Consider the following 27,056-nt stretch of genomic DNA (forward strand, 5'->3'; position numbering starts at 1 on the left):
CGTATGTGGGGTGCTCAACTGCGTGGTTATCAGCGCCCGTACAACTTCCAAACCTCTGCTCAGTCCAGTCGTGCCACTTCCACGAATGATGATGAAATGATGAGGACAACACAAACACCCAGACATCTCGAGGCAGGGGACAAATCCCTGAGCCCGCAGGGAATCGAACCTGGAACCCCGTGCTCGTTAAGCGAGAACGCGACCGTCAGACCACGAGCTGCGAACTGTTGACTTAGAATTGGTTAGTTATCACATAACGAGTGAAGTATAACAATTTTTTGATGTCATGCGGTATATATTTGTATGGGAAACCAAACGTAAGCTAACTGACTGCTCTATAGTTTGTACTAAGTTCTTGATGGATCTTCGAACGGCTAGCCAATTCTAAATTACCTGTCCTTCTGTCGTGATTAAATCAAGTTACATCGGTTTGCTCTGAAAATGTATAACACACCTCTGAAGACATTAATGTAACTTTATATTCTTCTTTAAAGGAATGAGCCACGCAGTGCATGTGGGTGCAGTTTGTAGAATCTGCAAACCTGTACCAATATCTTGAATAATAACAGCTTGGTTGCTTTTGTAAATAATTTGCTTAACGACCGGTTTCGCAGTCTAGAAGCCACATTGTCACGTTGAATATGGTGAATGATGACATATACTGAAAAGGAAACAAAACAGGATCAGCGGGAAAATGTTCCTGAATGCACAAAAAGAGGAGAATATGCTCCTGTTTAAAAGACTCTGTCTGAAAAGTGGGGGTCAGTTGCCTCATTCTACATCGTATAAAATTTTTCCCAACAACTTTGCATTGTGAACATGTACACGCTCTTTTTAACATGCAACACACCTCTCATATCCACTGTCTCCCCTAAATGTAACTCTCTCACACGCACAAGTCCATCGCTGTAAGTCGTTCATACCCATCCACTCCCACTTGCCCATTTTCAATCGCGTTTATAGCCCAACTCAATTGTAATTATCTGTTTGTCTTCTTACCCGTCACAGCCCCCTCTTACACAGCCATAGTCTCCATCGTTCTGCTAGTATTGTCTCGTGTCACTGTCACAGTCTCCCTCTTGCCCTCTCTTACTGACACTACCTAATTCAATTGTTTCCACTGCTTCTTTCTCGTCTCATTGTCACTATTTCTCGCTTCCTCTTTGTTACGGTCGTAGACTCCCTGTAATTATTACTGGCTCGCAACCACATCAAGTTCCTGCTTATCTTTATTCCTCTCAAACTGACAATGTCTCTTTTACTCTTTCTAACTTCCTCACACTGTTCTGTCACTGTGACCTATGTCCCACCGCTGCTTGAGCCTCTCTTTCTCTCACACTGCCATTGTCTCCTTCGCTCTTTCTAGACCATAACCACTGTTTGCTATCTTCCAGTATTTATTAATTTTCCCTCTCTTCTCCATTGTCTGTGCCTCCTTCTCTCTCAGTATAAAAGAGCGCGGATATTTTCGTTTGCCAACGATTCTGCAAACAATTTTAAAGGTGCCGAGGAAAGTACAATGAGGCAGTTGGTACACGACATTTCAGTCCGATATTTTTTCTGTGTAGGCCTTGTTTTTCCTGCTACAGCAGGTCATATCACACATACGAAAATAGCATAATAGGCCAGCAAAATATGGCAAAAGCATTTTTCACCTCAGAACGGATTGAACGTACACAAACATCTTTCGTGCGCTACAATAATGAAACATGGGAACTCAAGAACCCTCGTGATGATAACAATCATACTTTACAGCATATTTCTCCATGATACGTTACTTTATATACTACGTTTTAGCCTCACATCGGATTTTTAGTGCGTATTTTGCGTAGACAGGTAGGGAAATTTGAATCTGTTTTTCTCGGACATGGATAAAGGTACGAAGAAACTGTTCAAGGTGATTCGAAATCGGGTTCTTAGAAATACATCTTAAGAATTTGAGCCATTTCCTGTCCATAGCCGAATTGGAATCCGCGGCTCAGATGTGGTGCATAAAAACCGTGTTTTGGGGTGTTTGTTGATGACGGATAACGATTTTTTCAAACAGTGTCTGCATAAATGCCTAGAGAGTGTATAGTTAAAATTTCGAAGTTAGTAAAATAGATATCGATACTGACTGTAAAAAACTGGTGAAAAACGCTCCTTTCGGATTTTCTCAGGAAACGCCCATAAAATAAATTCTGTCTCCATAAGCTTCTTAACGCGCACCGTAGACGACGTTTAATGGAAAAAAGAACCAACCAATTTGCTTCATTTTCCTAAGGTGGCGGAAGCGTGTAATATTCTGATTTTTACCCTGTACTGTAGGATATTTACAGCAAGTCGTTCAAATTGTTCAAATGGCTCTAAGCACTATGGACTTAACATCTGAGGCAGACAGTCCTCTAGACTTAGAACTTCTTAAGCCTAACTAACCTAAGGACATCACACACATCCATGCCCGAGGCAGGATTCGAACCTGCAACCGTACAGCAGCGCGGTTCCGGACTTAAGCACCTAGAACCACTCGGCCACAGTGGCCGGCACAGTAAGTCGATCATTCTGTTGGATATACAAATGGTATGTAGCTTAAGCACTATCCAAAACAATTGACCGTACCTCACCAACATAACCCGAGATATGAGTCCCGGAAGAAGCTCTTTCTTATGCACGGCTTTTTGGAACACGTTCGTAGAGATACGGCACTGACTACAAATTAAAAGCCTATAAATTCAATATTGGATGAGATGGTACTCAGGTTTACCATGGGCTAGGACTTCCGACACTCAGCGATGGAGCGTCTAATGAATTACATCCAGATGGACTTTACCTGCCCCTCCCAGGCTAGCAGAAGCCCCGAGTCCAGCAGCCTGTCGATGAGGGCGTCCAGGTGTCGCAGGTGCGGCCAGCCCTTGCGGACCACCACGTTGCTCCGCTCCCAGTAGATGTCCTCGCGCATCGGTCGCAGCCACCTGCTCGCCGCCTCCTCGTCGATGTAGTTGCCAATGGCGAAATACCCTAGGGCACGCAAAATAAACAGACGTACAGTGGCACCAAAAGGTATTTGCATAACTACCATTATACACTACTGGCCATTAAAATTGCTACACCGAGAGGAAATGCAGATGATAAACTGGTATTCATTGGACCAATATATTATACTAGAACTGACATGTGATTACATTTTCACGCAATTTGGGTATATAGATCCTGAGAAATCTGTACCCAGAACAACCACGTCTGGGCATAACGGCCTTGATACGACTGGGCATTGAGTCAAACAGAGCTTGGATGGCGTGTACAGGTACAGCTGCCAATGTAGCTTCAACACGATACTACAGTTCATCAAGAGTAGTGACTGGCGTATTGTGACGAGCCAGTTGCTCGGCCACCATTGACCAGACGTTTTCAATAGGTGAGAGATCTGGAGAATGTGCTGGCCCGGGCAGCAGTCGAACATTTTCTGTATCCAGAAAGGGCCTTACAGGACCTGCCCCATGCGGTCGTCCATTATCCTGCTGAAATGTAGGGTTTGGCAGGGATCGAATGAAGGGTAGAGCCGCGGGTCGTAACACATCTGAAATGTAACGTCCACTGTTCAAAGTGCCGTCAATGCGAACAAGAGGTGACCCAGACGTGTAACCAATGGTACCCCATACCATCACGCCAGGTGATACGTCAGTATGGAGATGACGAATACACGCTTCCAATGTGCGTTCACCGCTATGTCCCCAAACACGGATGCGACCATCATGATGCTGTAAACAGAACCTGGATCCATCCGAAAAAATGACGTTTTGCCAATCGTGTACCCAGGTTCGTCGTTGAGTGCACCATCGCAGGCGCTCCTGTCTGTGATGCAGCGTCAAGAGTAACCGCAGCCACGGTTTCCGAGCTGATAGTCCATCCTGCTGCAAATGTCGTCGAACTGTTCGTGCAGATGGTTGTGTTCTTGCAAACGTCCCCATCTTTTGACTTAGGGATCGAGACGTGGCTGCACGATCCATTACAGCTATGCGGATAAGATGCCTGTCATCTCGACTGCTAGTGATACGAGGCCGTTTGGATCCAGCACGGCCTTCCGTATTAACCTCCTGAACCCACCGATTCCATATTCTGCTAACAGTCATTGGATCTCGACCAACGCGAGCAGCAATGTCGCGATACCATAAACCGCAATCGCGATAGGCTACAAGATGACCTTTATCAAAGCCGGAAACGTGGTGGTACGCATTTCTTCTCCTAACACGAAGCATCACAACAACGTTTCACCACGCAACGGCGGTCAACTGCTGTTTGCACAGTATTCCTAAATCAAGTCAATTTATTGATATGACGTTTGGATCACTGCAAGCGTTTTTTTCGGTTAACTTCCAAAGTAAATGGCTTTTCTCTGGAAGATCAGCTATGAATATCAGCTGTGTTCAAAATATTCCGAACAGTTTGAGCACCCACGTGTTTGTGGGACGTTGACTGAATGTACGATACAAACGACCCTGTACTTTTAAAGACGATCTATCCTTTGAAGGTCCTTGTGTCTAAGAATTCTTTAATGTCCTGATATGCGTTTATTGTCTGTTGTTCCTTTCTCTTGAAACTTCTTAATAACTGCCTGTACGGTTGAATAATTAACAGAGAGTTGTTTACCGACCTCACGGTAACTTTTAAGTTGCGAATGCAATAAAACTGCCATATTGGGATTCGACACGCAATGTTCCTTCCCCCTCGGACTCATCGTGATAAGTGAATGAACCTGTCAGACAAGGGTGGTAGAGTGTGCAATATTTTTTTCAGCAGGAGAAAGCCCTAATTTAATTGATTATTTAGTTTCCGTTTCGTTGGGAATACATCTTAATATATAAATTATTTCTTTTGTTGAGTCAGAGTTAATAGTATACAAACAGAGTGTTTAAAAAGAAGTGTCGAATACCATGAGAGGTGGTGGTACTGACTGAAATAAGAAAAATAAGTCCCATAAACATGGGTCCGGAAGCGCATACTTTTCGAGATAAACACGTGTTTACAGGAAGGGCTGCGCGACGCTTGGTTGCGCATATTTGAAGAGTCGTTGCATTGGCGGACCGTCAGAAGTGTCGGCGGGGTATTACGACATCTTACTCACAGTACTCTACCTACCACTAGGTAGTCTACAGTCAGTTATGTAGTTCGAGTCGTGCGGTAGGCTATGTTATTTTTCGTCGTGTTTGTGTGCGTTATTTTATAGTACTTTCAATCCGGGGTACATATCATGGTGTTTGATCTTCTCCAAACGAGGATTCACTTATGTGTTTACTGTTATTGGGCAGTCGGTGCGTTCAAACCGTATAGTACATTTACATTTTCTCTCTTCCACCATTTGCTAGCAATGGAAGCGTACTACTGGACCAGTGAAATGGCTGATATCTGCCATGGTATAGCAAATGGGTGTAGCCTGCGAGGCCGAGCTTGCACCTGAACATTATGAAAGATCCCCCAGGATGCAGCTAACTTAACATTTATTTAAGAATAAAGCAAAAGTGAAACACCGAATGAACGGGTGTATTGGCAAAGACATTAATTATGAATGCGCGGTAATGCGCAGACAAAAGAAAACATTTTATCGTTCAATTTGTTGTACAGTTGTTTTTTCTTTTAGGAGAGAGAGTCAGACTTTCGAGTATCTAGCCGGACGACGTACTGTGATAGCGATGTATTCTATTGTATGAGTGAATAATAGAAAGTTACAGAACGCATCAAGCATTTTTATTTATTGAGATAAATGGAAGATAAAAATGAAGAAAGTGTATTTTTTGTGATTACGACAAGCACCGGTATCCCAGGAGTCCTCTGCTGCCTACATCTTTAACTAGGTCAGCGAGGTCCGATCGTTAAACGAAATTAAGATAAGCACAAACAAACTTTTCAACAACGCTTTAAATATATTACAAGCTATAAACTGAAAAATATCCATTCGCAGGGTGCCCTCTGATAACGATCTCGGCAGACTTTTCCAGCGTCTGAGGGACACAGATACCGTTGCCCCTAAGAAGATTGACAGGGGAAAGCATCACACATTCCGCATGCCTGACGTGGAGCATCGTGTGCTACGTTCGGTGGAAGAAACCCCTGGGACCAATGTGTAACGATTTGCAGCAGTAGACGGCCTGTCTCTCTTATGTGGAGGGAAGGGTACTTCATGAACTATTTCTGCGCAAATATCATCTACCGGTTATCGATCAACGTACGGGTAGACGTACTTGGCGATAGAGTAATACGATCATACATACTACCACAACTGTTAAATGGGGAGCATTTCCCGAACTTTGTCATTATCGTATTTTCTACCTTGCTGGAATCTGTGCCACTGCAGCAACGAATACAAATGTGGTTCATGCGTGATGGTGCACCAACAAGGTTTCGTCACAATTGTGCACGAACGTCTGATGTAGTCGTTTCATGACCGCTGGATTGGTCAGTGGGGAAGGGGGGGCTTTAGTTGGGTTGAATGCCTTCACATGCTCGTTCTCCAGCACTCAATTCCCTAGTCTTTCGTTTATGGGGACACTTAAAGGAATTGGTAGACGCCATGGCATTGAACGATGTGCGGACACTACAGGGTCGCGACTTCAATACCTGCCAGCAGGTACAACGAAACCGGGTATACTTTAAAGGGTGCGTCATTTCTTACGTCGGTGGGCAGAGATGTGCACTGTCATGAGTGGACACCGCGTTGAACACCTCCTGTAAACACTTCTTTATCGCAAAAAGTATGCTTTTCTGGACCAGTGTTTGGCCGGCCTGGGTGGCCGTGTAGTTCTAGGCGCTACAGTCTGGAACCGCGTGACCGCTACGGTCGCAGGTCCGAATCCTGCCTCGGGCATGGATGTGTGTGATGTTCTTCGGTTAGTTAGGTTTAAGTAGTTCTAAGTTCTAGGGGACTGATGACCTTAGAAGTTAAGTCCCATAGTGCTCAGAGCCATTTTTGGACCCGTGTTTATTGGACTAATATCGGAAAGTATGCATTTCTGTACTCATGTTTATTATAATTTTCATGTTTTTATGAGTACGACCACCTCTCAAAGTATTTGACACTTTTTTGAGCACCCCATATAATATTCCAAATATGTATACATTTGGTATTAGACACGAAAATGTGTCTGTGGCAACACTTTTTGGTGCCACCATATCTCTTAGCCTGCGATATGTCCTACTTGTGGTGACGTGAAAAAGTGAATTGACATAACTCACACAAATCGCTTACACCTACCGAAATGATACATTTTAATCAGCCTCTGTGCAGTTACTGTTGTCAACCATTTGTAAGTGACAGCACTGGGGAAGCCACATGAGAACTAAAAACAGATGGAATCAATGAAAGCTATTTTGTCGAAAATTCGTATGGTGTTACCGTGACTGTGTGAAAGTACAGAATAACTTTTACAATAAATAAAAACGGCAAGAAGCCACTGTTAACGATACTATTAATTACGGACAAATCGCGCCCTTCCCACTTTCAAACAGATGGGTTTATTTTAGACCGCGAAGGAACTATCCCCATTGCTAAAATCAGCCAAACTCGCATGTACGGGTACATATGTAATTTTAAATCTTGAAGTGCGACCCGATAATGAGTACGACGGTTCTAAACCCGTAACTATCTGTTCTTAATAAATAGTATTATTAACACTGGACCTTTAAATCGAAAGTGACTCAAAGTTTAAATTTGGCATCAGTGTTTTGGTCTCCCCACGTCATGCGTTGAAAGAATATTGATGTTACTTTAGTGGTTAATAAAATTGAGTCAAATTTACAGAGGTCAGTTTGAGCCCACTTATCAATATGACGTAGCACCTCTCTGGTCTTGATGCATGCACTGATTCGGTTGGAAGTGTGTCATAAAGCCGGCGTATCCCTTCATGTGATGAGGAGTCGGCTCCTGTTTTCCTCCTGCTGGATGCAGGTCACGCAATTACTCGCAGGTCGCGCTCACATCACATGGTGTTGTTGCTGCCTGTTGCACTCTGCGGGCCGGTAGCTAGGTTGTGGGAAGCCTGTATTTATAGTCCCTGTTCATGTTATTATATTATTTGTATGCCTACTTTGATCTTGCGTTTCGTCAAAATCGGTTGATGGCCAGTACGCAGGTTTCGTTAAATCTGATTTCGTTGCCGCAGTCTTGCCGGCCTTGGCCCACCGCAGACTTGCAACGCTGCCCCAGACGAATGTGTCCCTCGTCTCGAGTTATGAGCGTTTTTATCGACCTGCCGGCCCCTCCTATGTATACTTCTCCTCATTGACAGTTCACATTGTGCGCACTTGCATTGTGTGCGTAGCACATCCTGGATCTCGTGACTGCTGTAGTAGACAGGCTGGACACTGCCATGTCCCCGTTCGGTTCAATTTATGCTATCCTAATTAGACGTTATCAATTGGTTTGTTAACAGTGCGTAGCAATCGGACTCGTAAACTACAGGAAGGCTTCTCTAGCAGTAGATGATCAGCTATGTGACGGTTGATCACTCGCTTTTGTACGTAAGAGTTCGCAATCTGCCTCACGAATTAGTTTAAATCTTAGTAAACAGATGTTAACAGCTAATGATCGTAGAAGAAATCTAGTTATTTTAATGTCGACTGCGTCTGAGGTGACTATCGTACAGGATGTTAGTTACGCCTGGAGGACGTAAATTCATAGGAATACCTAACATTAATGTGTGAAATGTTACGTTATAAATGAAAAAACTCCAAGTATAATAAACTCCTGAAAGTATCATAAATAATTTTACATATGTAAATAAATTTGTATATTAATTGAAAGAAGCGGTATACTAATGAGATGATGTATTTTAATTATTCATGAGTTATTTTTTAAAAAAAGTGTCTACTAGTTAAAATAAGTAAACAAAACACTGTTTAACAAAACATAGCAAGTACCATCTTTTGTGTACCGATATAAGAAAGCGGAATGCGACTTGCTCGCCCTCTCTCTCTTTCGTCCTCCGCTATCGAGATAAGCTGTGTAACAGTCATTTGTACGGTTTTGTTGAATAATTATGTTAAGTTGATGTTAAGTAGTCGTGTTTTTCATTTGAAGATCCCTTTCTTTCCTATTCATGTTATACGTGTTTTATTATGCAGTTTTTTAGTCGAGTGTCAGGCTGCATCGAACAGAAGTTGTGGCACATTGCTTGGTGTCCACGGCCGAACACGGTTAGTGTTAATTCACCGTTTAATCCATCGTATTATAATTCATACGTCCATAAGACCATTTTCTACCGATATTTTTCTCTCAAAATCCGGTTAATGTTACCCCGCGGACCGCGTAATATTCAGATCGGTCACTGGCCACCAAACAATGTAGTATACCAACGCACTCGCCGCTCTGATGTAGTGACGTTGCCGGAAGGCTGCGTTCTGCATAATTAGAAAAAAGAGTAAAATTTTTCTGTGACATGTTCTATCATTTCAATAGTGTGGTCTCCAGCAAAGCAGGAAACGTTCATGTACTGTTCTCAACCAGTACTTACCAATTGTTCGATGCTTTCTTAAAAGTCAAGTTTACTAGCAGAGATAAAATCCATTGACAATCCATTTTAATTAATTAATTCATATCTATCTAACCAAGAACAATAATATAAAATATTTTATTTTTTATTCACACACATGTAATTACTTTGAATAGCACAGCAATTTTCATCAAAATTAGCATACAAAACTTTTAATAAATAACCTAATAAGCATTGAAAATACTTATCTACTGTAGTGGTAAAATATTTAAAGGTAATATTATAGAAATATTTCAGACAAGGTATAAAGAAGTTTAAGTCACACAGCAACATGTAATCAGATAATATGTAATAGATATAATTACTACCTATACCTCATGTAACTAATACAAGCTTGGATGTCGTCACACGCCACTGATTTCGATATGCAAAGTACACAAGCCACCACAGTTTCCTGAAGAGGTGAAGTAGAAGTTTCACTTTACCTTGTGGTGTTTTCGTCTCAACAGTAACAGCTACACACAGCATCCATTACGAAATTACAAAATAAGACTGTTACACGTTGTAGCGTAGACCAAGTAAAACTGTAGAATCTCTCGAGATGACGAACTATGTCGAAGTCTTTTTGACAAATGCTACTGAAATGTAAAGTGGCAGCTTACTATTTGTGGCTCTGTATGCTTCAAGGTCTTAAGTTGTACGTCTAGCCATCAATACATCTCTTGCAGCTTGCAGATCCCCATTACCCGCAATGCTACTAATTTTTTACTCCTCGGTAAGTCAAAGCAAATCTCTTCTTATGGAACACACAGTTTAGCAGCAGCTTTTATAAAATAGTAGCATCATACAGCTAAGTTTACCAGCTCTCGATTTGCACCATGCTGACACCACACATATGCACTGTGCTAACACTACTACTGACAACTTAGGCAGTCTTTGTTCGAGATCTGTCTCTTCTCAGAAAGGGTGGCATATCGCTGCTCAGATTAATATGTGGGAAGACACTTAACAAATATTACGTATTTCTAAATCCACGACTATTCTTAATACACAATACATAATTTTATGGTTCCTTTAATGCTCTAAGCTTTTTTAATAATAAACAGACCATAATACATTTTATTATCTCTCAGTATGGTTTAGTAAATGTGTAATTTGTTTGCCATTTCAGCAACAAGTCGGCAACATGTTACGGTGATTCCTAAGCCATCAATTTCTATAACCAAATTTCGTTTTTGCAACGGCTAGATGGCATGAGCTTCTACGTTAGGCAAGCCTGACACAAGCGCCTCTTTCAGTGCCAGCGGATCACTGATCGACTGGTGCTAACTATTACTTTTCAAAGCTATGATGTACCTGTACGAACAGTTTTCCTGATCTAAATTTAGTAATTCTGTTAATAAAAGTGTTGTTTAGTCTTGTAATAATACCTGTATCGTTACAATACAAACCTAGCGAAAGAGTTCACTGATCCGGTCAGCCGACTGGTGTGGCCGAGCTGTTCTAGTCCCTGCAGTCTGGAACCACGCTACAGCTACGGTCGCAGGTTCGAATCCTGCCTCGGGCATGGATGTGTGTGACGTCCTTAGGTTAGTTAGGTTTGAGTAGTTCTAAGTTCTAGGGGACAGATGACCTCAGATATTAAGTCTCATAGTGCTCAGAGCCATTTAAACCATTTGATCCGGTCAGCAAGACTTTAGGAACAAGGTCAGTGCGCTGCTGACAGCAGTTTGTCGATTTATTGCCTGTATCATTTCTTTTTGTGTGTTTCCATGGCCGTCTGGACTAACGTATAGCTGTATCCATTGCTCACGAACGTTGTACACAGCCTTTTGTGCTCATGTGTTTAGTGTTGACCATCGTTTAGGGGCTGCGTATGGATGGCCAAATAACGGATAACTGAGTTCTTCTGTCCTGGATACTGGTGGGCGTGTAAATACCTGTTCCTGTGTGTAAGCTTCCGATATACTCTGTGTTCTAGTGTGCCACCATGAATACACTGATGAGTCATGGGGTAGCGATGTACACGAGTTACAAAAGATCAGTGCATTGGCCAATCCCTCACTTGCACTCAGGTGATTGATGTTAAACGTTTACCGATGTTTTTATGGCTACACGACGGGAATTAAAGGGAGTTAGAACGGAAATTTTTTTCTTATTTTTGGATTTTTATCTCATTATAAAATTTGCAATTTTCCGAATAAAATTATTTATATATCACTTATAAACTCTCATGGGAAGTATCTCTTTTTTTTTTAATATAATCTACACCGGATGAAAATGTTAAAATTTTTACGTGCATTACTTCAAGACCTAATAAAATCGGTAATTTTTTTTTTATATAGAAGGCTGTGGACTGTTGTATTATAAAGTTTAATTACGCCTTTGTATTGGTAGCACTGCCAAAAACAGTATCTTATTGTTTCATAGTATAAACACGGGTTGTGTTGTGACATGCTAATGTTTTTCTAAGGAAAAGTGACGAATAGATTGGTAAATCTCTCAAAAAGTAAAGTGTGATTCCAAAACGAAGTATTTTTAAGAGACGTGAATTTCATGGTAATAGATTTTCGTATAAGGGGAAACATTGTGTTCAACATGTGTCGTGTGAACTTGCAGACAATGAAATAAATACAGGCAAAGTCGTCAGTGTCTAGAGAAACACACATTAGTGCTTCGAAGATTAAAATAAAACGTTGTAAGACACGTTTTTCTCAAAACGAACGTGATGTAAATGATAGGTTAGGTTATATTCTGACAGATTTACACATCGTAACAATGGTTTTAGGTGACTATGTGTGTTATAAAATATGTGAGGTTTACAAGAAAACAGTAGGTATCAAATGGACTAGACAGGAAACTTATCATTAATTGTGCCAGTTGTAAACACACTCATTCATTTTGGAATTCTGATAAGTGTAATGATAATTATTTTGAAGTAAATGTTAGGTGGTTTATGGATTGAGAGGTATTGGCAAAGATCACACTGCCGCAGAGACAATGTGTGCCGTGATGAATATGTCACATCTACCTTGTAAAATTGACAAGTATGCAGCATTTTTTGGAGCTGCTGTGGAATCTGTTGCATGTTAATCAGTGATGGATGCTGCAAACAAAGCTGTTGAAGTAAATGATGGTATGACTGACATACCAGTAGCTTTTGATGGCACTTGACAGAAGTGCAGCTACAGTTCTAAGAATTCTGTTGCTATGGTGACCAGTGTGGATAGTGGAAAGGTAATAGATCTCCAGATTTTAACCAATTATTGTTATAAGTGTAAATCAGGGAAGAAGGGCATATCTGTGACAGAAATTATGCAGGAACAAGTGGTGGTATGGAGGCCTCTGCAGCTATTGACATTTTTAGTCGATCTGGGAACGAAAGGGGAGTGTGTTAAGACTAACTTCTTACGAGATGGACAATCAAAAGCATATAACAGCGTAGTAGCAGCTCAGCCTTATGGTGAGAAGATTATCACAAAACTGGAATGTGACGGTAATGTCCAGAAGAGGATGGGCACCAAGTTGACGAAGATCAAAACAAAGTTTGAGAGACAAGACACTTTCTGATGGTATAACCATAAGAGACAGGCTGACAGACAAAATGATTGATGAACTGCAGCAGTATTATGGGATGGCCATTAGAAATAATACTGAGGATAGAATTTGTTGAAAATGAAGCAGGTAGTATGGGGCTACCTTCTTCCATAGACTGTCAGCAGATGAGAAACCACCTTTGCCCTGCTGGAGCTGATTCATGATGCAATTACCGGTATGATAGGATTTGTTGAAAATGAAGCAGGTAGTATGGGGCTACCTTCTTCCATAGACTGTCAGCTGATGAAAAACCACCTTTGCCCTGCTGGAGCTGATTCATGATGCAATTACCGGTATGATAGGATTTGTTGAAAATGAAGCAGATAGTATCGGGCTACCTTCTTCCATAGACTGCCAGCTGATGAAAAACCACCTTTGCCCTGCTGGAGCTGATTCATGATGCAATTACCGGTATGCCCAGTACTCAGACAATTCATACAGCCATAAACATTCCACCCCAGCACAGCAGTCATGGACATTATAAAACGTATTTACAGAGACCTGACAAATCCTGAATTACTGAAGGTGTGTCTGCATAGTGAGACTCAAAACCCAATGAGTCGCCGGCCGGAGTGGTGGAGCGGTTCTAGGCGCTTCAGTCTGGAACCGCGCGACCGGTACGGTCGCAGGTTCGAAACCTGCCTCGGGCATGGATGTGTGTGATGTCCTTAGGTTAGTTAGGTTTAAGTAGTTCTAAGTTGTAGGGGACTGATGAGCTCAGCTGTTAAGTCCCATAGTGCTCAGAGCCATTGAACCATTGATCCCAATGAGTCGTTCAATAATCTTATATGGCTTAACAAAAATTGTTTTTATAAGAATGAAGACACTAAAGTGGAGGGTCAGTGATACTGCTATTGCTTTTAATGATGACAACACTGCTAGAGTGAAAGTGCTACAGCATATGAGAATTAATCCTGGAGCAAACTACATCAGAGAACTTGAACAGATGGACAAGTTTCGCACTGATAAATCAGAGTATGCAGCATAGTTGGCCACTAAGGAGTCCAGAAAGAAGAAAAGAAGAAAAAATTTGGAAAAATATCAACAGGATGATATACATTATGGTGCTGGGTGCTTCTGAGTGACTAAAAATAAAAAAAAAATATTAAGCGTATATTGAGTTACAGTCTTCTGAAACTTTAGAAGACGTTCCTACAAATTTACGTTTTCTGTTGCATATTTCCCTAAATATCAGAAACCACTTGGAGTAGAGTATTCGAATTTTCAGGGAGTAATAACATACATATCCTGAGTCTACTGAACGAAAAGAACGACATAATGTTATGTATAATTAAAATTATTTAGGATTACATGCAAAAAGTACACACAATTTTAACTATGCAATTAAAAATTGTATTTCCGAAATCAGTGGCTGAAATGCAATTATTGTAGTTCAGTAGACTCAGAACACACAGTAAAAGTTTCATGTCAATGGTTACAGTGGTTCCTGAATTACGGGGAAGCCAAGTCAACGTTGTCGGGATAGCGCGAACCAGCTCCCCTTAACAGAGTGAACATGGAATGGCAGTCGGAGCTAAATGCACGTGATACTCCACTTCGGGTATCGTTGGGAAACTCAATTTTCCGAGGTCCACAGTGTCAGGAGTGAGCCGAAAATACCCAATCTGAGGCATTAGCTCTCACCGCGGAGAAGGCAGTGGCCGACGGCTTTCATTTAACGACCGAAGGCAATGGCGTTTTCGTAGAGTTGTCAGTGGTAATAGACAAACAACACTGCATGAAGTAATTGCAGCATGGGACGTATGACTAATGTATCTGTTAGGGCAATGCAGCGAAATATGGCGTTTATGGGCTATGACAGCAGACGACCGACGCAAGTATCTGTCCTTATAACACGACATCGCCTGCAACGCCTTTCCTGGGCTGGTGACCTAATCGCTAGGACCCGAGACGACTGGACAACCCTGGCCTGATCCCAGTGTCCCGATTACAGTTGGTAAGAGCTGATGATGGGTCTCGAAGCCATGGCCCCATGTTGTCAATAAGGCTTTGTGCAAGCTGATGGTGGCTCCACAATGGTGTGGGCTGTGTTTTGTTGGAACAGACCAAGTCCTGTTTATGTTCGGCTATTTGGAGACGATTTGCAGGCATTCATGGACTTCACGTTTCCAAGAAAATTTGGAATATTGTTATGGATGACAATGCACTATGTCACTGGGCCACAATTGTTCACGGTTGGTTTAAAGAGTGTTCTGGACTTTTCGAGCGAATGATTTCGCCACCCTGATAGCCCGAACTGAATCCCATCGAACATTTACTGGACATAATCGTGAGGTCAGTTCGTGTTCAAAATCCTACGTAGGCTACACTTCCGCTATTATGAATGACTAGAGAGGCAGTATGGCTCATATTTCTGCAGGGGATTTCCAACGACTTGTTGAGTGCATGTGCCTTTGAGCTGCTGCACTATGCCTAGAAAATGGATGTCCGACACGATATTAGGAGGTATCCTATGTGTTTTGCCACGACAATGTGCATCTACTGCCCGCTGCTACGCCGTCTGTCTTTTCATTGTATTTTCCTTGACATTTCAAGTATGTCCTGGTGCGCGCTGCTTAAATCATCTGTTATACGAAAATTATGACATTCAGTTACTGTGCCAGACACTTTCTCTACGCAGTGGCCTGTAAAGATAAGTAACACTTTGCTAAGCAAGTCGTCCAGCCGTAGATACCTATGCTAAGATGGGGTAGGTCGCTAGCTGTTTATAGTTCATTAATGTACTTATCTTCAATTAGCTACCCAAACTAAAACTACGAGGATTGCCCAGAAAGTAATGCACCGCATTTTTTTCTCAGACGAAAACAATGCTATGAATGCGAAACGTACGTATGCATTATTTGAAGTCTTCTGAGTGAGCGAGCCAAGTTTCCGATGCTTCCGATAGATAGCGGAGGTGCAGGACAATTTCAAAAAGGCGTCCTGGAAGGCATTTTGAGGACGATGAAGAGATGATTCACACAGTGAAGCACTGGTTGCGCCACCAGGAAAAGAATTGTTACTGACAGGACATACACCCCCTTGTTTCGCGGTGGAGGAAGTCCGTAGAACTGGATGGAGATTACGTGGAAAAGTAGGGTGTGTAAGTAAAACGCCATACTTTTGTGTGTAATTCTCATTATCTTCAATAAAGAATTGAAAAAAAAATACATTACAAGCAACGTGCCGTCATTGAATTTCTCACTGCAGAGAAGGAAACTGTGGGGAACACACACAAACGTTTATGAAAAGTCTATGGAGCGTCTGCTGTCGACAGAAGTACAGTTAGTCGCTGGGCACGGAGGGTGAGGTCATCAGAAAGCCGTTCGGCGGAGCTCCACGATTTGCAGCGGTCGGGGAGACCATCCACGGCTTTCACAACTGACTCACCTGACCTAGCCCCCTCACACTTCCACTTGTTTGGACCATTAAACGATGCCATTCGTGGAAGGCATTTTGAGGACGATGAGGAGATGATTCACACAGTGAAGCACTGGCTCCGTCACCAGGACAAGAATTGGTACTGACAGAACATAAACGCCCTTGTTTCGCGCTGGGGAAAAGCCATAAAACGGGATGAAGATTACGTGGAAAAATAGGGTGTGTAAGTAAAACACCATTCATTCGTGTGTGTAATTCTCATTATCTTCAGTGAAGAATTTTTGAAGAAAAAATGTTGTGCATTACTTTCTAGACATCATTTATAATAAGTGTTTCAGAAACATTCAACCAATTTCACGAAACTATATTTTGTACTTGAATTAAGGAAGAAACTTGGGCTGAATGTTAACTTCGTAACTAAGACTTTACATTGACGCCAGTTGTAAGTGGCACATCTCTATGACTGCTCGTATGGGTCTACCTGGTGGAGTGTTCGCTCATTCGTCGAATGGAGTCAACACAGTAATAAAAGGCATTGAGTCTTCTCCATTTCAGCAGGACAGGGCACAACCACACTGGCAGATGCATGTGAGGGCATTTCCTAACAATGAGTTGCCTTAACTGCGGTTAAGTTTTACGGGGCGTACGGCTCTCGCACTGCTCCATTGAACTCCGAGGTTAACTACTCTCTTGGGATGTGAGTTTCTCTGTGGAATTCTGAAAAACGCTCTCAATGTGTCCCTCCGTCTCCAGCGCTCCTCTCAGCAACTGGATGAATGGTGACGCTGTGTAGCAACAGAAAAAACCAGACTTTTAGCAAGAGTGTGAGACGAGACTATCGTCAGTATTTTGTACTGTGGACAGTTAAGAACACAAAGATTGCTTCTGAAAACTGAAAGATAAAGTAACACATTGATCGCAAATATAATTTTAAAAAAGGTAGGCTTTATACTGCATGTACATAAAGAAGAGACCTTAATAAAATCAAATGGTCTTCTAAAAAAAGTGGTTCAAATGGCTCTGAGCACTATGGAACTTAACATCTGAGGTCATCAGTCCCCTAGAACTTAGAACTACTTAAACCTAACTAACCTAACGACATCATACACATCCATGCCCGAGGCAGGATTCGAACCTGCGACCGTAGCAGTCGCGCGGTTCCAGGCTGAAGCGACTAGAACCGCTCCGCCACCGCGGCCGGCAAATGGTCTTCTAAAATTGAATCTCTGTAGATCATTCCCAAGTTAAAATGCAACCCAAGTATCCATCTGAACTGATATGGAAGATATATTACAGTGAAATCGAATGAATCTTTTTGAAACACCATGTATAATACACCGATCTCTGCATGGCTGGAAACATCGTTATAAGCCAAAAATATAGCTGTAATGTGTCTTCAAATGGCTCGACTTTTTGTTGGTAGGTGCTACTGGATTTCAAACTTTCTGACATGTACATATGAAACTGGACGTAAAAAATTTCCCGCTGATAAATATTTTGCGAGTTCTGCTATTGGTTAGAGGCTTGCTGAGGATCCCGCGCTATTGTGTTACAGCAATTTCGGCAGGCGCGCCTCCATATGCAAGGCAATCAGCTGGCATGCGTAATTCACGCTGTGTGCGGGAGAGCGAACACACAGTGGAGAAGAGCGGCTTTCGGCTCGGGTAGCGACCGTCTGAAATCCTATCGTAACGGCGATCATGCTTGATTTCGCAGCCACTGCGTCGCTAACAACAGTGTGAAACGTACGGCTTCGGGTACCATTCAGCACTCAAATCGAAAATGTGCGTATGTGTGGTCACACGTGTACGGAAACGCGTGTAGGATAGCGGAAGAAAGTACTAAGCCACGGTTATCTGCCTTTTTCCCCTTAAAATACGCCATATACTTGGGACAAGTTTTTCCGTATGCACTGCTGCAAACATTCGTCTACTGAATTAATTGTATTGTCTTTGAAATTAGCCAGACACGTTACACGCGGTAACTCAAAACACGCTTTTGTGGTTGCCACTTCATTTCTGCGAACCAGTGTTTAAAGCTGATTCTGGCAGTCAGCGACATTGTTATCCCACCCTCCACCTGTTTGCTCACACGTTATTTTTTTTTTCTAGTTTGCTTCAGTACTGAGCGATTCCCATTGCCAAGGTAAGAGGAGATTACGCCGGATAATCGCATTACACACTTTCCATTACCAGATTAAACACATTAAGAGGTATTTTACCAGCGTTTTAGTGCACATTGCCGGATGACTTTCTCTCTTACGTACATCAGTGTTACGTCTGTTCAGGGCTAGAGAGCTAGGAAAAGAGTAACAGGACTTATCTTATATTCATGCAACATAATCGCAATCACCTCCCAAAATGGCGTCTCTGATTTCAGTCAGGCAAAGGCCATCATTAGTATATCTAAACGCCCGCTACATGTATTCAAGTCCGTCTTCACCTATAGTTGCTACCCTATACAATACCATGCTGTAACACGTGGTCTAGGGGTACTAATGAAAACGTCATCGGTCCCGGGTTTGAAACCCGCCTCAACTTAAATTTTGATGAGGCCTAACACTCAGCATTTGGCGCCCGAAGACTTCTGGCAAAAGAAGCCACCCTTAGTCTGCCAACGGCCTTGCCAAAGAGGGCGGATGAGCGGACGGAGGTTTGAGGCACTCTTTTGTCCATGGGGTGGGAAACTGCCCCTTAAGGCAGAAGAATCTGCAATGAACAACGGCATGAGGATGCCGAAGGAAACTACTGTATCCACAGGACATGTGCCCTGTAATTGAAAAAGTGTCATGATGATCTCTCCATGGCAAAAGATTCCGGAATAGTCCCTCACTTGGCTATCCGTGAGGGTGTTACCAAGGGAAAGGTGACCAAGCAAAAAATACTGAATAATCAGCATCAACGAAAGGATAACGTTCTACGAGTCTGGGCAGGGAAGCTAGAAGAATTGAAAAGGGAAATACAAATGCTCAATCTAGATATAGTAGAGGGGTCAGTCAAGTGAAATGCAAAGAAGACAAGGATTTCTGGTGCTATCAGTATAGGATAATACCAACAGTAGAAGAAAAATTGTATAAATGGTGTAGAATTGGTTACGAATAGGAAGGTAGGGCAAAGAGTGTGTTACAGTGAACAGTTCAGTGACAGGGTTGTTCTCGTTAGAATCGACAGCAAACCAACACCGACAACGAAGTTCAGGTGTACATACCGACGTCGCAAGCTCAAGGTGAAGAGACAGAGAAAGTATATGAGGATACTCAGAAAGTAATACAGTATATAAAAGCAGATGACAATCTAGTAGTCATGGGGGAATGGAATGCAGTTGTAGGGGAAGGAGTAGAAGAAAAGGGCACGGGAGAATATTGGCTTGAGACAAGGAATGAGAGAGAAGGAAGACTAATTGAGTTCTGTGGTAACAAATTTTAGCTAGTAATAGCGAATACTCTGTTCAAGAATCGCAAGAGGAGGAGGTATACTTGGAACAGACTGCATGGTAAAGGAAGATTTCAGTTAGGTTACATCATGGTCAAACAGAGATTCAGAAATCGGATAACGGACAGTAAGGTGTACTCAGGAGCAGATGTAGACTCGTATCACAATGAAGTAGTGATGAAGAGTAGGCTGAGATTCGTAAGTTCAAGAGATTAGTCAGAAAGGATCAATATGCAAGGAAGTGGGATACAGAAGTACTAGGGGTTGACAAGAACCGCTTGAAGTTCTCCAAGGCTATAGATACAGCAGAAAGGAATAGCTCGGTAGGCAGTACAGTTGAAGAGGAATGGACGCCACTATAAACGGCAATCACAGAAGTTGGGAAGAAAAACATAGGTACAAAGAAGTTAACTGCGAAGATACCATGGGTAACAGAAGAAATGCTTCAGTTGATCGATGAGAGGAGGAAGCACAAAAATGTTCAGGGTAATTCAGGAATACAGGTCGCTGAGGAATGAAACAAATAGGAAGTGCATGGAAGCTGAGACGAAATGGCTGCAAGAGTAATGAGAAAAAAACTAAAAAGAAATGATTGTCGGACGGACTGACTCAGCATACAGGAAAGTCGAAACAACCTTCGGTGACATTGAAAGCAAAGCAGGGGACATTAAGAGTTCAACGGGAATTCCACTGTTAAATGCGGAAGAAAAAGGGGGGGGGGGGTGGTAGGTGGAAAAAATAAACTGGAAGCCTCTGTGTGCGGGAAAGTTTGTCAGATGACATAGACGAAGAAAAAGGAGTCGATTTAAAAGAGATTGGAGATCCAGCATTAGAATCAAAATTTAAGACAGCTTTGGTAAACTTAAGATCAAATAAGGCAGAAGGGCTATATAACGTTCCATCAGATTTTCTAAACTCATTGGGGGAAGTGGCAACCAAACGACGATTCATGTTGGTGTGTAGAATCGTTAAGACTGGGGACATACCATCTGACTTTCGGAAAAATATCGTCCACACAATTCTGAAGACTGCAATAGCTGACAAGTGCGCAGCTTAACAGCTCATTGTTCGAAGTTGCTGACAAGAATAATAGGCAGAAAAATTGAAAAGAAATTTTAGGATGTGCTAGATGACCGTCAATTTGGCTTTAGAAAAGGTATATGGATCAGAAAGGCAATTGTACCATTGCTGTTGATAATGGAAGCAAGACTAAAGAAAAATCGAGACACATTCTTTGGGTTTGTCGACTTGGAAAGAGATTTGGACAATGTAGAATGGTGGAAGATATTCGAAGTTTTGAGAGAAGTAGGGGTAAGCTATAGAGAGATAGGGGTAACGTACAATATGTAGAATAGCTAAGAAGGAATAATAAGACTGGACGTCCAAGAACGAAGTGCCCGGCTTAAAAAGGGTCTAAGACAGGGATGTAGTCTTCCACCCCCCCTTCCCCCTACTGTTCAACCTTTACATCGAAGAAGCGATGATGGAAATAAAAGAAGGTTGCAGGAGTGGAATTAAAACTCAAGGTGAAAGAATATCAATGACACGATTCGCGAATGACACTGATATCATAGTGAAAGTGAAGATGAATTAGATGATATGCTGTATCTAATGAGCGAGAATATGAATTGAGATAAGTCTAAAAAAGACGAACGTAATGAGAATTAGCATCAGGATTGATGGTCGCGAAGTAGATGAAGTTAAGTAATCCTGCTAACTGGGCAGCAAAATAACAATGACTGACGGAGCAAAGAGAACATCAAAAGCAGACTGTCCCGGCAAAATGGGCATTTCTGGCAACGAAAAGACTACTAGTATCAAACACAGGCTTTAATTTGAGGAAGAAATTTCTGCGAATGTACGTCTGGAGCACAGCATTGTATGGTAGTGAAACATGGACTGTGGGAAAACCAGAAAGAAGAGAATGGAAGCATTTGATACGTGTGCTAGAGCCGAATGTTGAAACTTAGGTGGACTGTTAAGTTATGAAATGAGGGGCTTCTGTGCAGAATCGGTGAGGAAAGGAATATGTGGAAAACATGGACAATGAGAAGGGACAGGATGATAGGTCATCTCTTAAGACATCAAGGAATGACTTCCACGGCACTAGAGGGAGGTGTAGTGTGCAGAGATTAGAATACATTCAGCAAATAATTGATGACGTAAGTTTCAAGTGCTACGCTGAGATAAAGAGAGAGTTTGCCACACGAGAGGAAGTCGTGACCAGTCAGAAGACTGATATAAAAAAAAAAAAAAAAAAAAAAAAAAAAACACGGAGGTTAATCTCTGATGCCTTATCACAACGGCCCGTCAACCTGTCCCTTCTTTTTGTCGTTGTTTTCCTTACATTCATTTTTTCGCCGCTGAAGAGAACCTCATAATTCCTTATCTTATCAGTCTACTTCATTTTCAGCATTCTTCTCAAGCATAATATCCCAAACAAATCGATTGTTTTCTGTTCCCGTTTTCCCACTGTCCATAATTCACTACCATACAATGGGGTGCTCCAGACATACATTCTCATAATTACTTCCTCAAATTAAAGCCCATGTTTGAACCACTAGACTTCTCGTCGCCAGAAATTCCCACTTTGCTTCTGCTAGTCTGCTTTTTATGTCCTCCGTGCTTCGGCCGTCATGGTTCATTCTGCTTCCAAGTCAATAGAATCTCTTAACTTCTTTTACTTCCTGATCCCCAGTTCTTCCGTTAAATTTATTGCTATTCTCATTTCTGCTGCTTCTCATTACTTTTGTCTTTCTCCGGCTTTCCTTCATTTCATATTCTGTACTCGTCAGACTGTTTATGCTACTCAATATATCACGCAGTTCTTCATCAATTAGAATAGTAATGTCGTCACCGAATCTTACCAGAGACATCTTTCCACCGTGAACTTCAATCCCGTTCTTGAACCTTCTTTTATTTCTATCATTGCTCCTTCCATGTATTTATTGAACATTGGGGCTGAAAGACTCAATTCCTGTCCCACACTTTTTTAAATTGGAGCCGTTCATTCTTGATCTTCCAGTCTTATTGTTCTCTCTTTGTTCTTGTGCATATTATATAACAAGCCGTCTCTCTCTGCAGCTTATTCCTGTTTTTCTCGAAGTTGCAAACATCTTTCGTCAATTCATTTTCCTGAATGCTTTTTCTAGATCGACAAATCCTGTCAGCGTATCTTAAATTGCAAAACGTCAGGAGCAGATGTGGACTCTAACAAAATTCTAAGGTTACGAACTGCTAGTTAGAACAAAGGAAATTACTTAAAGTTAGGAAATTTTGTTGAAGGAATCAGTAGTTGTTGAGATTTTCAAAGGAGCCTGTAGGCAAATGTTAACTGGAACGCTGATAAGGTGCACAACGTAACAAGGATAGATGTCTTTGAGGGGCGGGGGGGGGGGGGGGGGGGATGGAATCGTGTAGGCGGTGGAGGATGAAGTAGCCAAAAGACAAGGCCCACAAAATCCTGATGACGCAAGAGGTGTTTAATCAAAAAGCAGTTAATCAAGAAAGCAAAAGTTGAATGTGGATGATGATGAAATCTGACTGACAGGAAGTGCAAAATGGCAAAACAGATATGGCTAAGGAAAATGTAAAGTCGTTGAATTATGATTGACTATGCTACCAACGGCTAAATTACTAGAAGCAGCTGTATGAATATCAACATAAAAAGTGTGATATCCAATATTAATAAAAGGAAGTATGGCTGGATGGTGGAGGGAGTATACAGAAGCGTAATACGTAAGAAATATATTTGAATAATAGTTTGCAAAGCGAAGAGGATGTAGATGAAGGTTGGATGCGAGAACAGTGTGAGAACTCAGGAAACCTGAAAAGAAGTTTCTTAATTAGTTGACGATCCATCAGAACTATCGAGATGTCGGGGAGAACTTACTATGACAGAAATATTCCACATGGTACGCAAGATATTTGAGACAAGGGAAGTATTCTCAGGCATCAAAAAGAATGTAGTAAGTCCAGTTTTAAATAAGGCAGGTGCTAAGAGGGCTGAATATTACAGAACCAGTTTCATAAGTCATAGTTTAAGAATACTGGCATGAGTTACTCATCATATGGCAGATAGAAGCCACACTCAACGAAAACTATTGTTTAACTTGCGTTACAAGTAGGCTGCATTATATTATTTTATTAGACTAAAGTCGACTAAAGTATGACACTAGAGATAAAAAGACAAGCAGAGTAGGGTTATGTACTACTTTTACAGAAGCCTGACTACACTTACAAGAGGCGAAGGACGTAATAGGGAGACAGTAGTAGAAAATGGAGTGAAGTAAAGTTGCAACCTCAACCATATGTTATTTAATCTGTAATTTTAATCAAGCAGGAAATTATGGTTCACGCATAGTGAATAAAAACTTCAATGATTAACGATAACACCCTAGTTCTGTCATAGACAGTAAAGGAGATTGAAGAATAATTGAACGGTGTGTATAGTGTCTTGAGACAAGAATATAAAATGAACACCGACAAAAATAAAACGACGTTAATGGAGCGTAGCTTAATCAAAATTGAGCAGTTTTCTTCCAAGTAAATATAAATTTCTGTTATAGGTCATAGGGTTAGGTCATTAACAAAGGAACCATGGCTCATGGTAATACTGCTTTCAGGATAGAATTTTGCGAAAAATTGATTCCCAGCCTATCGGAAATGGACTATAAAGCAAACAGTTATTCGATCAATATTTTAATTCTTGGAGCTATGTTACAGACGTTAGGAGTGACATAACTGCTGCAATGAAATTATCTGGCGTATTTGGAGCGATCGCCAGAACGAAACTATTGAGACTACCGTGACCACTTCTTGATAAACTGCTTGCTGGCTTCTGTCTAAGTTCTTGTGCTGACGTTTGTCTCATGACTTTTCTGACGCTTCGCCAGCAAGAGTAGCAACCATTGTCGAAGCTTCATTCGCCATTGCTGGCAAAGCATCAGAAAATTCATGAAACAAACGTTGGTCAAAGAATCTCTGACTGTAGTCACAGGTAGTTTATCACTTAAAATGTAGTTATTGTAGATTCATGGCACCAGAAGACATGAATAATGTCTTAGAAATGTTATCATTAGTAAATAGGCTTGTAATTCGAATCTTGCGCCGAGTGACAAAGCTTGTAAAACATAATCCAAATGTGCGGTTCCCTGAGTAAGAATTACAATGTTTCATGCGCAGTTAAATCAATTTAAATTAATGTAGTTGAAAGAGTTATTGCGGAAAGCACCGAACAGAATATGTAAACAACGTTTTAATTATGGGAATTAAGGGATTATCTGTAGCTCCAACTCATTCTAACGTATGTTTATTTACATTCAAATTTAGCACTTATGAATCGCTGTAATGGCTCTGAACACTATGGGATTTAACTTCTAAGGTCATCAGTCCCCTAGAACTTAGAACTACTTAAATCTTACTAACCTAAGGACATCACACACATCGATACCCGAAGCAGAATTCACACCTGCGACCGTAGCGGTGGCGCGGTTCCAGACTGTAGCGCCTAGAACCGCTCGGCCACCCCGGCCAGCAATCGCTGTAATCTCCATTTTTGCTGTAAAATTATGGCACTGCAAAGCTAATGTTTATTTAAAGTATTTTGTTATTCAGTTTAGACATAATATCTACGTGTACTGTGTACTAGCGTGAAATATACTTAGTTATAGGAATGAGACAACGAATACGGTAGTTTAGATTACAGCTTGTACTTGTTCACTGTTCGGTTTCCTTTACGATTAACCCTGATCGTATTGATCGGAATTTAACTGTGATCTTTAACTAGTGGATTTAATTAATGCAAAGAATTTAGCTTCTTGTTGCAGTAGTTACAAATGCTGTATCCGACTATGTTGCGCTCAGTCACGTGCTCATATTTCCGGTAACTTTTACTTCAAACACTGGGGCAACTACACTTGGATGTTTGATGTACGAGTGTCTGCATACGTTAAAAAAAATGATTTGTTCATGTATCCGGGATGTTTCGCGGGAATCTGTTTCTCAGAGTTATCGCATAATTAAAGAGCTGTCGCTTTCTGTATGTTTTTTAGCTTCCAGTTTATTTTTATGTTTCTGAAAAGTAGCATTTTAAGCGTATTGTCATATCGCTGGCTTGGTTGCGGAGTACCTTTGCGGGCAAAGCGTTTGCAGAGTCGAGCTGGTATGTTGTGTTACCGGTAGCTCTGCATGTAAGAGCATTGTTAGTATTGAAGTTGAAGTGTTGCTACAAGTGCTATTACAGTAAAGTGATGAAATATGGAAGTGATTCAGAGGAAAGTGCGTCAAAGCAGTGCCGCCGATAACGTATTTGTATTCCGTCTCGTTGCGTGTCGCACAGCATCAATCATCGGCACCGTGTTCGGTTTCCCAGAATGAACTGATGTGAATCAGTAGAAATTAATTACCATAAACGAGTGCAGTCAAGTGCCTGTGTCTTGTAGCGAGCGTGAGAACGTGCGTTTGATCATCGCGTTTCCGCATTATCAACGATCAGCCGCGCCGCGACGGTTACGCGGACGTTCGTACAAGTGAGAATTGTGAATTAAAAAATTAACTTTACGAACAGCGTTATATCACTTCTAGTGTCAAGGAGGACTGGTACCAAAAGAAATCTGTGTATGCGTGGCGAGTGTAAGAACTTTGGTTCGATTACTCGGTTTTCGCATCATCAACGATCATCCGCGCCGTGGTCGGATACACGTACACTCGTCCAAGTAATATTCTAGACAAATAATCATCTAGAAGTTGGCATCAAACTTATGACTTAGAATGCAAACTGTTGTGTCTAGACAAGACAGCCTAGACACAATGAGAGGAAGCCGAAAGGCACGCGCTTAAACTCACGCAGGCTGTCGTGAGGTCTGAAACAGGATACGTAATGAATGCTATAAAGAAAAGTACGTAGCTTCTGGAATACTTAACTTTAATCCACATTTGTAGAACATCGCTCTTGATGATACATTAAAAGAATCTCAATATCAATTGAATACGGCGCCTTGCTAGGTCGTAGCAAATGTAGCTGAAGGCTATGCTAACTATCGTCTCGGCAAATGAGAGCGTATTTGTCAGTGAACCATCGCTAGCAAAGTCGGCTGTACAACTGGGGCGAGTGCCAGGACGTCTCTCTAGACCAGCCGTGTGGTGGCGCTCGGTCTGCAATTACTCAGTGGCGACACGCGGGTCC

General features: G+C 41.7%; 1 protein-coding gene across 1 annotated transcript in view; it reads right to left on the reverse strand.

Moving 5' to 3' along the window:
• Window positions 1-27,056, reverse strand: part of LOC126456597 (uncharacterized) — a gene marked incomplete at its 5' end in the record, with an annotated part of 88,741 nt that overhangs the window by 25,735 nt on the left and 35,950 nt on the right. Inside the window, one exon of the mRNA XM_050092342.1 lies at window positions 2,810-2,997. Within this exon, the coding sequence (XP_049948299.1) occupies window positions 2,810-2,997 (188 nt within the window). The remainder of the gene's footprint in view (window positions 1-2,809; window positions 2,998-27,056) is intronic.

Source organism: Schistocerca serialis, chromosome 2 (assembly GCF_023864345.2).
Source record: "Schistocerca serialis cubense isolate TAMUIC-IGC-003099 chromosome 2, iqSchSeri2.2, whole genome shotgun sequence".
Lineage (NCBI taxonomy): Eukaryota > Metazoa > Arthropoda > Insecta > Orthoptera > Acrididae > Schistocerca > Schistocerca serialis.